General features: G+C 31.3%; 2 protein-coding genes across 2 annotated transcripts; both read left to right on the plus strand.

The window, feature by feature from the left end:
- Positions 1-893: 893 nt before the first annotated feature.
- LOC137930934 (pancreatic lipase-related protein 2-like) lies at positions 894-12,248 on the plus strand. Its single transcript, XM_068774301.1, has 11 exons — positions 894-1,215; positions 1,423-1,540; positions 4,845-4,992; positions 5,083-5,244; positions 6,956-7,051; positions 7,476-7,623; positions 8,332-8,558; positions 10,015-10,180; positions 10,834-10,972; positions 11,379-11,570; positions 11,957-12,248. Exons 1-11 carry the CDS (start codon positions 1,113-1,115, stop codon positions 12,039-12,041), a joined length of 1,584 nt encoding a protein of 527 aa, XP_068630402.1. The 5' UTR covers positions 894-1,112; the 3' UTR covers positions 12,042-12,248.
- A 1,076-nt stretch (positions 12,249-13,324) lies between these two features.
- LOC137931083 (THUMP domain-containing protein 1 homolog) lies at positions 13,325-14,432 on the plus strand. The gene has a single exon (XM_068774482.1). It carries the CDS (start codon positions 13,447-13,449, stop codon positions 14,293-14,295), a length of 849 nt encoding a protein of 282 aa, XP_068630583.1. The 5' UTR covers positions 13,325-13,446; the 3' UTR covers positions 14,296-14,432.
- The last annotated feature ends 322 nt before the right edge of the window (positions 14,433-14,754 follow it).

Below are 14,754 nucleotides of genomic sequence, written 5' to 3' on the forward strand. Positions count from 1 at the left end.
TTACAAATTTTAATATAACTTGAATACACACACACACATCTATATATATATAGATGTGTGATCATTATATATATATTATGATTACATCATTTATTAATTTTAACATCATTTGCTTTTACTTATAAACTATTTTTAAGATAGATATCACTGAAATAATTATTGTGGAATTGTTTTATTGATTATTTGTATTCAATACGAGTGACTACTAACTATTATAGCAGGTTAAAAAATAAATAGGTGGGAATCTCATGATTTACTGACTCATCAATATTAATCCTTTCGCTAAGTCTAGGTATTGACCTAAGTTAAGAACAGATTTTTCGAAAATCCTCTCGCAAGGAAGGTAATGAAGGATGAATGCCATCATAAGTTCGCTAAGTGGGCGGTTTAAAGATTGTTTATAATAAGCTTTAAAAAAACATTGTAAAAAATAGTTATTGCAATCGATTTGATAAGGTGCGTCCATATAAAGCACCTATCCAAAGTACTCGTGTACCGCGTTGACTAGACTGCTCGTGCGTCAATCGTTTTAATAAATAGCTGTGTGCCTGATAACGTCCTAACCTTTGTTATCGTCGCATCCCGGAACGTCTGCGAACTAAAGGCAATGCGGATCTATTAACTAATCTATATAGATAAACTGAATACCGGTTGTCTGTCCATGTCTTTTTGTTCATACTATTGTTGAAGCGAAGAAATATTTTTAATTTACAAAAATAATTAGGGGTTTATTATTATTCAGCAATCCAACAAATAAATAAATTTAATATCTATATTGTGTTTTCACACAGGAAAACAGGCAAAGTTATAATTTGTGAATTTTATTTAGTACGGACAGAGTCGATGTTGTTAATTTATGGCCTTTATATAAACAACGAGTGCCTAACAGTTACTTTTACACTGTCATCCGATCTGTTAGCAACCAGCTGTATTGTTTGAATCGTACGCAGTTCGTGTTTCATTAATTGAATATATAGAATACGCCTATAACATCGTGTTATTTAATTATACGAATTGCGAAACTATTTTGACCAGTAAAAAGGTTTGGTGCGTGGTTTTGGAGTGCTGTCACTGCACAATTCAAACGGTGTAAAGTTGTGTTAAATCGCACCATGCACAACAAAACTAGTGCCACTTTGATGCTGCAGACTATTATGGTTTTAATGGACAAGCAGAATTCAACCGATGTCACCCTCTTCCCAATGAACTTCAACGGTTAGTTTAAGTACTTCACATATATATTTTTTATTAATTGCATGCATGTTTAATTCTGCAAATTATTTAAAATTTATTCTATTTGCATTTAAAATTTAACAAGATTGTCTTGAATTTATTTTACACTTTCAAAATACTTTAATCAATGGTTATGAAGTTAGGTTAATATGACATATTTTAAAACTAATCTTAATTTTTAATTTTAAGAGGAAATGGAGATGGAGCGATGTTATGGGATCTATGGATGCTTCTCGAAGGCTTATCCATGGACGGAGAACCGGCCCGATAACTACTTCCCTTTGCCACCGGATTCTTTAGGAGTGAGGTTAGTTTTAATTCATTTAACGCTTAAAATTGCTGTTATTCAAAATACATGGGGGAGGATATGCCCAGCACTGGATGACCTATAGCTGAAATGATGGTCGTAATGTTTGCCTGTCGAAATTTTTTAAAATTTTTCTATTACATTGTGTGCAACGTGTGTGCCAACATGAGTACTGTTGCTTCCTCCGCTGGGCAAGGCCTGTACCGCAGGGGCAGTAGCACTGAGATTCACAGATCAAATTGCACAGCAACATACAAAATAAGGCTTTGAATACATTAGAACAGAGTTAGAGCTCGTGGTTTAATTAATTACACAGGGAAAAAAATACTTAATTTTGAATTTGAGTTTCAGAAGAGACACTTAACTTTGATTTCTGGCTGAAAAATACAGAAAAAAACCCAACTGTTTTATTGCTTTAAAAGAAAAGCACAGAAAAGTAACTTTCTGTGCTTTTATTTTAATTGAATTAATCTTTAAATTGAATTGAATGTCGATATCTATTTTATTTTGTTAAAGTCCTTTTATTCGATGCAAATAAATTAAAATATTTATGAAAAAATATTAGACAAACGAAATGTCTGGTGTTTAATTTTGTGTTTTGTAGGAAAAATAAAGAATTATGAATTCTTATATAAATTTACCCTCTTCGTACAAAATTTATGAAAAAGTGCACAATCTCGTCATTTCAATAGAGGGCTGGACAGATAGCTAGTTTGTGAAAGTTTGATTAAAAACTGTTTTGCATAACCAAGAGATACCTTACCTTTTACAATAAACTTTTCAAAGGCAAAGAGCATCAGTAATTTTCTCATTACCTGTGACAATTTATAATCAAGACACGTATGGACAAATTCACGTTAAAATTAATTATAGGCAATTTTTTTAAACGGGGTTCTAGGAAATCTACAGTTAAAAGTCTTGCAAAGTATTTATTATTTTAATTAATACGTACCCGTGGCATATTTGGTAAAATTTTGGTAGGATGTTTTGGTTATAATTCGATAATAATAACCTAAAGTAACAGTACAAGCTGAGGTCGGCTCTCAGGAGTCCATCCGCCAACCATCCCCCGAAGCAATATAAAGGCTTACCGTCAAATTTCCGTGGAATAAATAATCTAAAGCCATGATATGTCATGGAGGGTCAATTTGAGTGAACACTCAAGCATAGTTCATGTAAGCTTTAGGCTAATAGTGCTTTGCGTTCTTCCACCTCAAACCCGGTGAAGCAGCCAATGCCAACTCCAATAGGTGGATCGACATAGTTAATCGAGCTGATGTTTGGGAGAGGCTTATGCCTTGCGTCTGTTGGCTGCCATGATTTCGATGAGTACCGCAACGGAGCGGCCCCTTCGTGCGTCTCGGCTTTGAGCATTATCTCTCATATAGACCATCGAACTGCTGAACTTGTTGCCTCAATGATTATAAAAATTATTTTGTTTTAAATATTGTTATTAACAATGAACTATGTTGCAAAATGTTTTACAAATAGTCATTCTACGCTTTGATTCTATATGTATGTTTGTTCAATAATAATAATTAAAACAATTCATTTTTCCCCACTCCACATTCATAGAATTCCTATGGAATGAATCTAATGAATTTATCGTTCGATTATTGCTTAATTAGCAATTAAAAGTGGGCGTGGTGCGATAATTCTAAACTGATATATTATTTGCCTACATTTGATAACTTTTATGTCGTTATATTTTCCTGCTACGTTATGAAGCTCAAAGTTTAATAATTAAGATCCGCTTCGTGTTTGTTATAAACATTTTATATGTTACAGTCTGAGGCAGCTTATCAGACGTAAATACCAATTGATTTGTATACTTGCAATAACAAGATTTTTACAGCTTATAGCCTTTTATATGCGATTTATTGCTATTTTTCACGCCTTGGAGATTATTAATTGTGATTTGTTATTACATACTCATTTGAAACAGTCTTAGCTTTGTATTTGGTATATTTATATTTCAATATTATTGGACCAGTCTGTTTTTGAGAGAGCAAGCTATAATTTATTAACAATTTCAACCTTTGTCTTAGGTGTGAGGGTCACGACTATAATTATGAATTAAATAATCTTGCCGATTAGGGCTCTTTCCTAGGGCTTAAAAATGTTTAATTTGATCTTAGAACTTTTAATATGAATAACAAAATATTGTTATGGTATGGTATGTTATATGTGGTATCGTATGTTATGGTATTCACTATACAAATAACGCTTTGTAGGAAAGCACAAAAACATGTTTACAGACACGAGAGCATCACTAGAACATTCCTCAAAATAATTATCCCAATATAGTAATTAGTAAATAAATTACGATAAAATCTTAGTATATGTCACATAATTAACGTGTGCGGAAGATAAGGTTGGGAGGCTCGTCCGTGACATCGATCAATTGTTGCCGAAGACAAAACATATTTACGAGCGGCAGCATTATGACGTACTTATCTATACTCAGATAAACATTGTATTTTTGCTGCAATAAGTGCCACAATGAGTACACTTTGATTGGAAGGTCTTTTGACCTTTGGACAAGGGCTCGTTACATTGTGTGGGTGTATAAGATATGGGATTTCGAAAGTTCAATATCAGCAGTTTTAACGTGATAAATGAAATGTTCATATTAAGAATAATAATAATAAAGAATATACAAAAATATACCAGTTTGTAACTTTGAATATCAGAATATATAATGTCGTATAGTATCCAGCAATTGATTTGGCACATCACACATCGAAATCACTACGCGCGTCAATAGCTGATTATGCGAGCATTTTCATTATTTTCTATATGAATATATGTAATGTGATTATGTTTATAAAAGATTATTAATTTTAATGAAAGACATTGCCAACGTAACAAATCAAATATCGACACTAAGTACTACAATATGGATGTTAATGCAGCGCATTTTTTGAAAGAAATTTCGTATTGACTTGTATAAACATTTAACTATTTAGATAGCCTATGTATTAAAATTATTAACCCAAATAACTGTTTTATAAACTTATCAACGTGATCATATCAGCCATAGAACGTCCGCTGCCGAACGCAGGCCTCCTCCATAGATTTTCAAAAGGATCACTGTTGTACAACGGGTTGGCGAGCATAGTTTCTCTAATGATTTGATATGTTCGAGAAATGCAGCAGCCCATCGTCCGAGAATATTTTCCCTAAGCAGGCCTTTACGACCGCCACGGGAATTGACGGTGCGAATTATTCTATGCCTATAATCCCACCATGGAAACATAAATAAGCTCAGTACATTTAACTGCAGTGTTTTGCTATTTTACAGATATGCAGCATTTACTAGAAGGAATAGAAAAATACCCTTGTTATTGCAAGCGCTCGATACTGAAAAAATTGAAAATTCAAACATCGATCCGATGGGGCCGTTTTATTTCATATCTCATGGATTTCTCGACGGTGGTCATAAAGTTTGGGTAAATATAATATAAGCGTATTCAATGAGATTGCTAGTAAGTTTATGTAATTAACATGTAATTAAACTTGTTCACTTTTGGAATTTACAGGTACAAAACATGGCAAATGCTCTTTTAAATTTAGAAGGCAATGACAGAGCAACAGTTTTAGTGGTGGATTGGAGGAGAGGATCTCAACCTCCTTATGGCCAGGCCGTTGCGAACATAAGACTTGTTGGCGCCATGACAGCGCATTTTATACATAATTTATATGTAAGTAGCATTAACTTCTTATACTAGAAAATAACTAGATGACCAGGGCGTTTCGGTCGGAATTAGTTCAGAATTACTCGAACTTTTGCATGCAAATGAAAGGGGTAAATGATTGTATTGGGCGAAAACAATTGTTAATAATAAAGACGTGTGTACATGCGCCTTTGCGCCACTTTTTTAAAAGACATTAACAATTATTGTATTTGATTTTTTACGCGGTGGTTGGTGAACATTAATAATTATTGTAATTGTTTTCTCGGTCGATCGACTCAATATTTTGCTTAGTTTTTGATGTAGTTGCTATCATAGGCCGGTAAAAATATCAGATCATAGATTGAACAGGAATAACACGGGAAAAAACAAAATATATTCATTCATATAAGCATTTACTGCCACTTTTGGTTTGTCAAATTCTTTAACATTATTGGTACAAACCCGGCGATAAATATTGCACATTGACCTATGGAAAGAGACAATCGGCTAATTTCGGCTTCTTAGAACGTTGTCTCTGTCTATTGTGGATCGATGTGCAATATTTGTCTCCGGGTACTGTAGTAAGCCACCGACTCGGAACGTTAATCTTTTGAAATGTGTAAACTCAATAGTCACACTTTTTCATTGCAACTTTTTTATATATACATTAAAAATCATGCAAGTAAGTGAACAAACAACATTGGAATGCTAAATGATTTATTTAATAATATAATTTTAATTTTAGATTTAATATTGAGGTATGTCTAAGATATCTCGTAGAACTTGTTTATATATACGTACACTCAGGCCCATGAAGAATTTGTTAACTTCTTGATGGCGAAATGTAGGCGTTACGAGTTTATTTTTAATTTTTATATTCATCATGTATCTGTCACTGTTTTTATGTAATATTTAAAATTTTGGCTCATAAATAATACGTTATTAAATAGGGATTGAGAAGTAACCTCTAGAATTCCAATTATTTTAAACATCTCTCGGGGAAATAAATATGCTTTTAACTTACTGTGGATATATCATTTGTAAATACTTCGCCAGTAAAGTTTATAACAACTATAACGCTGATCAGAGTCCGTAACCTTTCAATGCATTACAAAGGTTAAAACGCAGTTATTTTTAAGTGTTTGTCTTATCGTAGTAAATTCATTCAATTATTGTAAATGTGCCCCGGATATTCTGCGCTGTTATTAGCAAAATACTTTTATGTGTTCAAATTGGTTTTAATTTCTATATAAAATTAGGTTTTCTTTCATTCTCATTACATACATAAGTCGTCCACTGTACAGGGTGATTGGTTATAGGTAGGCTTTAAAAGAATAAAACTCGTTTGTACAATCTATCAAAAACTCAATGGTTTGAGAAATAATAACCAACATAATTATATTGTAGTAACAAAAACGTTTTCAAAATCGGATCACTACCAATTTATTATTGTTTACAGTCTGTCTCTGCAGACTTTGTACAGATAGAAGTTCTTAACCTGTCTCACTTCAATAGAAAAAAAAAAATTAGTGAAAATATATTTCAGAGTGATTACAAAAAAAGGTTGGAAATATGTGTAAAAGCTTACGTTATACCTAACGCCCTGTTCGTCTAAGCATTTTTTGCTATAAAAAACTTAAACTTGTAAAGACCGGAAATTCAATTTCGTTGCTATTTTAAAATATTTATGCGAGAATATTGTTTAAGCGTGATTGTAATATTAGTGTTTTCATTACAGGATATTCTTGGTTTACCGAATCTAGATAATTTTCATTTCATTGGACATTCATTAGGTGCACATTTAGCGGGATATTGCGGACATAATTTGCAAAAGGTTAGTTTTTGAATTTATTTAAATTTATATACATATTAGTGTTTAGCTCCAGGTTTCAAAAGTTAGTTAATAACTGACTAAAGTTATTTTTTACTAAGAAATTGCGAATGTGGTTTCAATAAGTTACAAACAGATAAATTAATAAGAGGAAATATTATTGGAGACTATCTACGCAAATGCAGGTGTAGTTTTTTTGGTCTTACCCGCACAATGTCGTCCGCGCCTTTTATTTCTATACAAAAGTGTATTCCATGATAAATTTGATACCAGCATATATTAAAACAATATCTTTAGAACTAGTTCTAGGTTAACAGTGTAGTCTTTGTTTCTGTATAATGATACAGAAAGTATATATACTTTATATAGTATATGCTATACTTAGCCTCCAATACAATTAAATGGACATGAATTATTTTAATTACAGCAATTTAACCTAAAATTAGGAAGAATTACGGGTTTGGATCCAGCGGCCCCATATTTCAGCAACACCGTCACGTTAGTACGTCTGGACAGATCCGACGCAAAATTTGTCGATATAATACACAGCAATGCCATGCCACTATATTTTTCAGGTGAGCAGTATGTTTATAATAATCAGTCTCGATATGAAATCAATATTAAATAAAAAGCTTATGTATTAATTAACTAAGAATCAAATTATTAAAAATGGAGGTACGCTCGCGGTACGGTAATTCGCGAACATGTGTGTGCTTACGTGCCTGCGTGTACTTCAGAATAAAAATAAATAAATAAAACATAATTTGTGAGTGATCACTTTGTTTATTGATATCTTAATTACGAAATGTAATTTTCATTGACTGCAAATACTTGACACAGTCATGAAAAGATGCTTTAATTTACTCTGTAGTTTCTAATGTTGGCGACTGGCTGGCTCATTTAAAACCTCTTTATTTTTTATTTGTTTTTATACTTTTTATGTTGACTGTTAGTGTCGCGATGCATTTTTGCTTGTTCCTTTGTTCTGTTAATCTATTCTTACGTATTGTTTTACTGTTGTAAGACTAGGTGTTTTGTAAAATTATAATTGAATTAGCACCATCACCACACGCAATTTCTCCATTTCTTCTGCCCATAAGAACCTTTATTTTAACTGAAATAAAAAAAGACATAATTAGTCGAGCTATTTATAAATTTCGGGTTTAAAACACTTTTGGCGATTCATTTTAATTTACATAAAATTATGACGATAAATTTAGTCTATGAAAATAACTAGTAAATTCAGAAGTTATATTCACGTTTAACTTGCATCCGTTTTTCAGGTTTTGGAATGTCAGAAGCAATTGGCCATGTTGATTTCTATCCAAACGGTGGTTCCATACAACCCGGTTGCAAGAGCGACGGCACGCAAAATCAAGTGAAAGATTCCGATATGTATTCCCAAATGTCGAAATTCGTTAGTTGTAGTCACGAAAGAAGCTATGAATTGTTTACTGAAAGTATTGCTCCGTCGTGTCCATTTATGGCTATGCAATGTAAATCTTATGAGGTAAGACTTCCTTTTCTTTCATAGGTAATGAAATTTAGGCTGCATCATGGAATTATAATATCGAATTACTATAAAATCGGCTAATTTCGGCTTCGTAGAGCACTCTTTCCGTTCCACACTTCCTATGTTGCGATTTGTCAGTCGTTGTATTTCGTGCGACAAAGATAACGCTCTACGAAGCCAAAATTATCCGATTGTCTCTTTCCAAAGGTCTATGTGCAATATTTATCGCCGGGTACTGTAATAATAATCACACTCTTAATATTTCACACCCGAAAACAGAGAAATGTCATTTAAAATCGATTATTTAAATTATAGATTCCTTTTAAAAGTTTATTCTGCAATATTTAAATTATCACTTTACATTTTAAATACCAACTGCTTTACCGACCGGCGACCGCAATGGACACCATCATAACACCATTATTAATAGCGTTAACTATGAAGTGTCAAGGTTAAACAGCTTTACCGACATTAAATAAGCGCAGCACAGTACAAAATAGAATTATTAAAGCAACTAGTTTTTTTACATATCAATAAATGGATAAGATAGACTAATCGATGTTTTAAATTCGTTTTTCAAGAGCAACATTCACATAAATATACGAAATCATTGTGTAGCTTTAAAAATAACATCACCACCTGCTTGAAAACTTAAACCAGAGATTTAGCTTAAAATTTTTAGAACGACTTGTGTATAATAAGCTACCTATTTATCTCTTGCTGAATTAATTATTATCATTTCGAACGCAAGACGTCCACTGCTTGGCATAGGTCTCCCTCATAGATGTCCAACAGGACAGTTTAGAAATAGAATAGACAGATAGATATTAAAATAGATAACCTTGTTAAGATTGTGAGAAGACGCAGGATTCTGTTGTCTATACACCTTATGGATGGTCTTGTTTTCTTGTTCTCCGCTCCAGAACGTACAGGCCCTATTGGTAATTTATTCTCTTACTGCTATTTTAACTTGCCAACCTTGGGTGTTGCAATAATATATAATATAAAAGTAATGAAATTGCAATTTCATTACTTTTATTCGAGTACGGAACTCCTTATTTATAATAGAATAACGTAGAAAATCCTTAGCATAGTCTTCTCAATAACTCTATGAGTGACTTGAAAATGATGTCTGACTTATGGCCACTATAATATTATAAATGATATTTCGTATGCTGACTGAACTGCTATTCTGAAAAGTATATAATTTTTTTCGAGTACACAGACGTGATATTAAAGCCCCTTCACTATTATATGATACGTCATTATCGAGGTAAATATATATATACATATATAATATAATATATATATATATATATATATATATATATATATATATATATATATATATATATATATATATATATATATATATATATATATATATATATAATTTATCTCTGGTTTTGTTGAAATAAACTTTAATATTAATATGTACCGTTTTTCATTTTAGGCGTTTTTAGCTGGTAACTGTACCACTTGCGATGGCAAACATTATTGTATACCAATGGGCTACCATTCCTACAGCTTTTATAAAAAAATACAAGCCAGAGGTTTGGCGGATCCCAAGTCACATATTATCCTGTATTCTATGACAGCAAGCTCTAAACCTTATTGCAGTAAGTATTTTATTACTAACTATTTACTTTAGAAAAGAACGTTTTTAGTTATAGCGTTTGATTGGTGTTACTTCTATATTTTACTGAGATTAGGTATTTAATTTATTGATTTTATTTATATAATATACTTAGTAAGTTATGCTCTCAAGTCTTCTAAAGCCTTTTGTTACTGCTTCATCTGTAAATTCTGCATAAACCTTTAGGAAAGTTTTAATATCATCTGAGGTCATGTTCTATTGCTTGAAAACTTAATCTATATTGTTATAGCAAAGCAATTTAATAAATAAAGATGCTGGTATTTAAATAATTAATAAATATCTGTGATCCATTTATACATAAAAATCAAAAAAATCTTATTCAAAAGATAATGATAATTAATAAATTTATACAAAACAAACTACCGCTGTTTTCATCATTCACACTTTAGACCTATGTTCTTTCATAGATTTTTCTTCTTAATGTAGGGGGCGTATTAGACCTTAAGGATTTTATCCAGCGGTCTTAAAGTTCTGGAGTGGAGAGATATCTTCATGCTTGCTAATCCGCTGGCTTATGTAGCTTATTTTGATCTCCTCATTGTTTAATATAGCTGTATTAATAAAAATTAACCGTTTATTAAGATAATTTTAACTAAAGATTTTTGATTTTTTTAGAGGTACACTACAAATTAACACTCAAAGTGTCAAATTCCACGGAAAGCAGAGTTCACGGTCCTGATGTAGGAAGGATCTCCATAGTCCTGGTCGATAAAAATAACAGTAAAAGTGATGCAAAATTTATTGACGATGAACAGTGAGTGGTTTATTTTTTTTTTGATTTAATTGGAAAAAAAATAATTTCGTTTACAAATACTGCAGGTACAGATTACTACGCTTTTAATTTATATTGAAAAGTATTTGTTAGCCCCGGCTAATTTTACCACGGCGATATAAAATAGTTTTTTAATAATAAAGAAATAATTTATTTGTGACAAATATTTACATAAGTACATACAATAAATTAGTATATGTTACATGTATATAAAAGCAGCGTATTTCACGTTAAAACTATCTATGAGAAAAATTAAGATTATTTAACCAAAATTTAAAATATACAAGCAAACAGCTGATCGATTTTACGAACGTCTCAAAAATTAACAATTTAAAAAAATTGTCATACAGATAAAAAATAGTATACATAAAATTGTTTTTTTTTTTAGGAAATATTATAAACCAGGTGATTTTGAAACAAAAATGGTACCATTCAAAGATACTGGATATCCACCGATGTCGGTCCTTGTGGAATGGAAGTATGAAACAAATTTGTTTAATCCTATGACTTGGAGATTATTAAAGTCGCCTAGTATTTACATAGAACACCTTAAGATTTCTTCCATTGAATATGATACAGAGTAAGTTCAAGATTTAAAATATGTAGATATTTTTTTCTTTATATTTTTCATGACACAAATATTTTTACAGATGGTATATTTATAACTTTTCAATTTTTACTGCAAAAATTAGCATTAATGCAACAGCAGTAATTAAGAAATGTCTAATAAATATACCTCCTGCTGAACTTTAAGTAAAGACTTAAGAAAATTTTATAATCTCTTCTTAGCAAAAAAAAAAAAAACTCAAAATTTCTAATGTCATTTTTCATCAAAATTTAAGTCTGTCCTTAATTATCTCATAATAAACTATTTTTAAAACGGATCAAAACTATTTTTTTTAAACCACTTCTATATTCAATCGCATTTTTTAAGTATATTACTAATTAAACTTTTATCTTTAACAGAATCACTGTATGTCCGAAGTTGAAAAAACCAGTCGTCGCCAATTTACAGACAGTAATGAAAACGAAATATTGTGGCTTTACCTAGACAAAGGAACACTAAGACTAAACGACGAAGTAAAATTTGTTAAGAAAAATATCTGTCACATATTTACACATAATATCGAAAAAGTATTCAAATAGTATTTATTAATTAGGATATAAAAGGTGAATAAGTGCAAAAAAGAGATATTGTTGATTTAGTGTTTTAATATAACATAAATAGTTTTAAGATGATTGTTCTGTTATGTATTTTTTTAATAAAATAAAAATCAATAAAATTAAAAGGAAAACATTTTAAATTTTATTTCAACAGCCTTGTTATTAAATATCTTAAAAGTTGCAAAAAACAATATTTTTATATTCCTAGAAGGATTGGAAATAGAGCTACAAGATTAACTCTTTTTCTTTCATTTTTCCCGCGATCTTCGAAAAATTTTAGAAAAATATATATCCAAAGCAACCCTAAACCCCTCTTTCATGATATTTTGCTAATTACATCAATGGTGCTTAGATAATATGCATATCTTAAATTTGCTGATACCACTACATATTAGAAAAATAAGCATAACTATTTCAGAAGACTCGTTTATTGTCAAAGACGAGCTTGGAGCCGACCTTCACAAAAAATTTAAAAAAACAGTAAAAGAAACTTTTACTTTTAGAAAACTTCCCTTGGTATCTATGTTATTAGTAATCACAAATAAAAAATCTTAAGTATGATAAAATTTATATAACGGATCAGGTTTAAATGGTACTTGGCTTATAAGGTTGGAGGAAAGGAGAGCGCGGACCATCAAGCACGTCGTAGGACGTCTAACCGCGAGCTTAACGAGGTTATCTGTCAGGACGCTGGATACACGTCGCTTCCAACAGATCTTATTGGAAATTTTTTGTTAGACCTATGTAGCAGTAGATGTCCTACGGCTGAAATGATGACGAAAAAGGATCAAGAGAATTTAATGGATATGGGGATAAGCTGGTGTTGAACGGTAAGGATTAGTATAAATTTTAAATGTGTTATCTGTTTATACTTAACTATATGAAGCTTAAAAAATATTTTGTTGTTGCCGTGTTAATTATTAAGAATAACGTTAACATCGATATTTCAAGCCAGTAACTCCAGTAAAATCGATTAACACCACAAATAAAATTCAAGTAGGGATTTAAAATTGCAACGAATTTAAATAAAGAAGGCATCACAACCACATGAGCTTTACTTTTTTTAAAGCGTTTCGTGCTTTTATTTATTCAGACATTAAAAATCGATGCGGAGAAACAACTGGTTTCGTAGCGTTGGGTATCTGTGCTTTATTTAAATGTCATGTTTGACAATGTTACGGCATGGGTGTGCTTTTGATGATTGTGTTATTATGTGATTTCATAATTCAATTCACGTAATAATATCAGTTAGCGTACGAGTAGAAGTATATCTGCGTACCGTTTCAAACAATATGGGTGACACCCGAAAAAAGAAAAAGTTTTACTTCCGAAAACGTCGTAATAAATATTTCTTGGAACCCGGCTTCAGAGGCTTTTTTTGCACATGTAATTTTAGGGAGAAAGACTGTGTGAAAGAAATGTATAACTTGTTGAATGAATATGCTGGAAAACTGTACCCTGAGTTAGAAGGTGATCAACTGCCGCCGTCGGCAGCCAACGAAGATAACTCTCTTAGTGAATCTGAAGAAGAGACTGATATCGGAGACTTGCTTAGACGCGAAGTAGAAACAATGAAAAAGAGTTCACAAAAATCTCTCAAACATAAGCGTTTTCAAGTTGTTGAGACTGGGACTTCTAATTGCATTTTTATTAAGACAAATTTACCAAGTCCAGAAGAGCTCACTACAGCTATTATACAAGATTTGACTAAAACAAAGATTCAGAAAACACGTCATGTGTTACGCTTGTTACCTATAATGGCAACATGTAAAGCAAACCTACCGGATATTATGGAGTGTGCAGGGAAACTTTTTGATAAATACTTCTTAAAAGAAGCATCAACATTTGCTGTAATCTTCAATAAAAGGTTTAATAGCAGTGTTTCCCGGGACTTGATTATAAAGGAGTTAGCAGATTTAATAGTACTTAAAAATGGTAACAACAAAGCAGATTTAAAGAATCCAAGCCTCTGTATTATAGTGGAAATTATAAAAGGCATTTGCCTCCTAAGTGTTGTAGACAATTATTTTTTGTATAAGAAATATAACTTACACGAGCTATCTAAAGATGATTCAAGTAATGATGCAGAAGGAACACAAGCAAAGAAGTTCAAAAGTGAAGATGAAAATGATAAGAAATAAACTTTTAATTAACTTTTTCTATGTCTGTATACCCTATCTTGTAGTTGTATGTAATGTAATCTATTGTCTCAAAACCAACTATTATAGCACCAAATTTTTCTCTTCACTTATAAATGTGGTCCACTTTAAAATATACATGTGAGAATTATATGTTTTTTATTACACATTATTAATTTTTTTGTTTATGTTTTTATATAGTCCCACATGAAAACCCGTTATATTTGACATAGGAAACAAAGAACGTAAAATCATGAGTTTTAACGTTATGTAATCAATCTTACATAACAGTACACTGGAGGCTTTTGAAATATCAATATTCCTTTGAAATCATGTCTGGAACAGTGCTGTCCTATAAGAAAGAAAGATGGCGCTAATATTAATATCGCTTAGTAGTTAGATTGTCATCTGCTGTAAGTTCATTTCTTAATCTTATTTTAAAAGTTGATACTTGAGAAATAT

The sequence above is a fragment of the Battus philenor genome, unplaced genomic scaffold (genome assembly GCF_028537555.1).
Source record: "Battus philenor isolate CCGP_79_NKW_IND1 unplaced genomic scaffold, ilBatPhil1.0.hap1 SCAF_7, whole genome shotgun sequence".
In the NCBI taxonomy this organism is placed as follows: Eukaryota; Metazoa; Arthropoda; class Insecta; order Lepidoptera; family Papilionidae; genus Battus; species Battus philenor.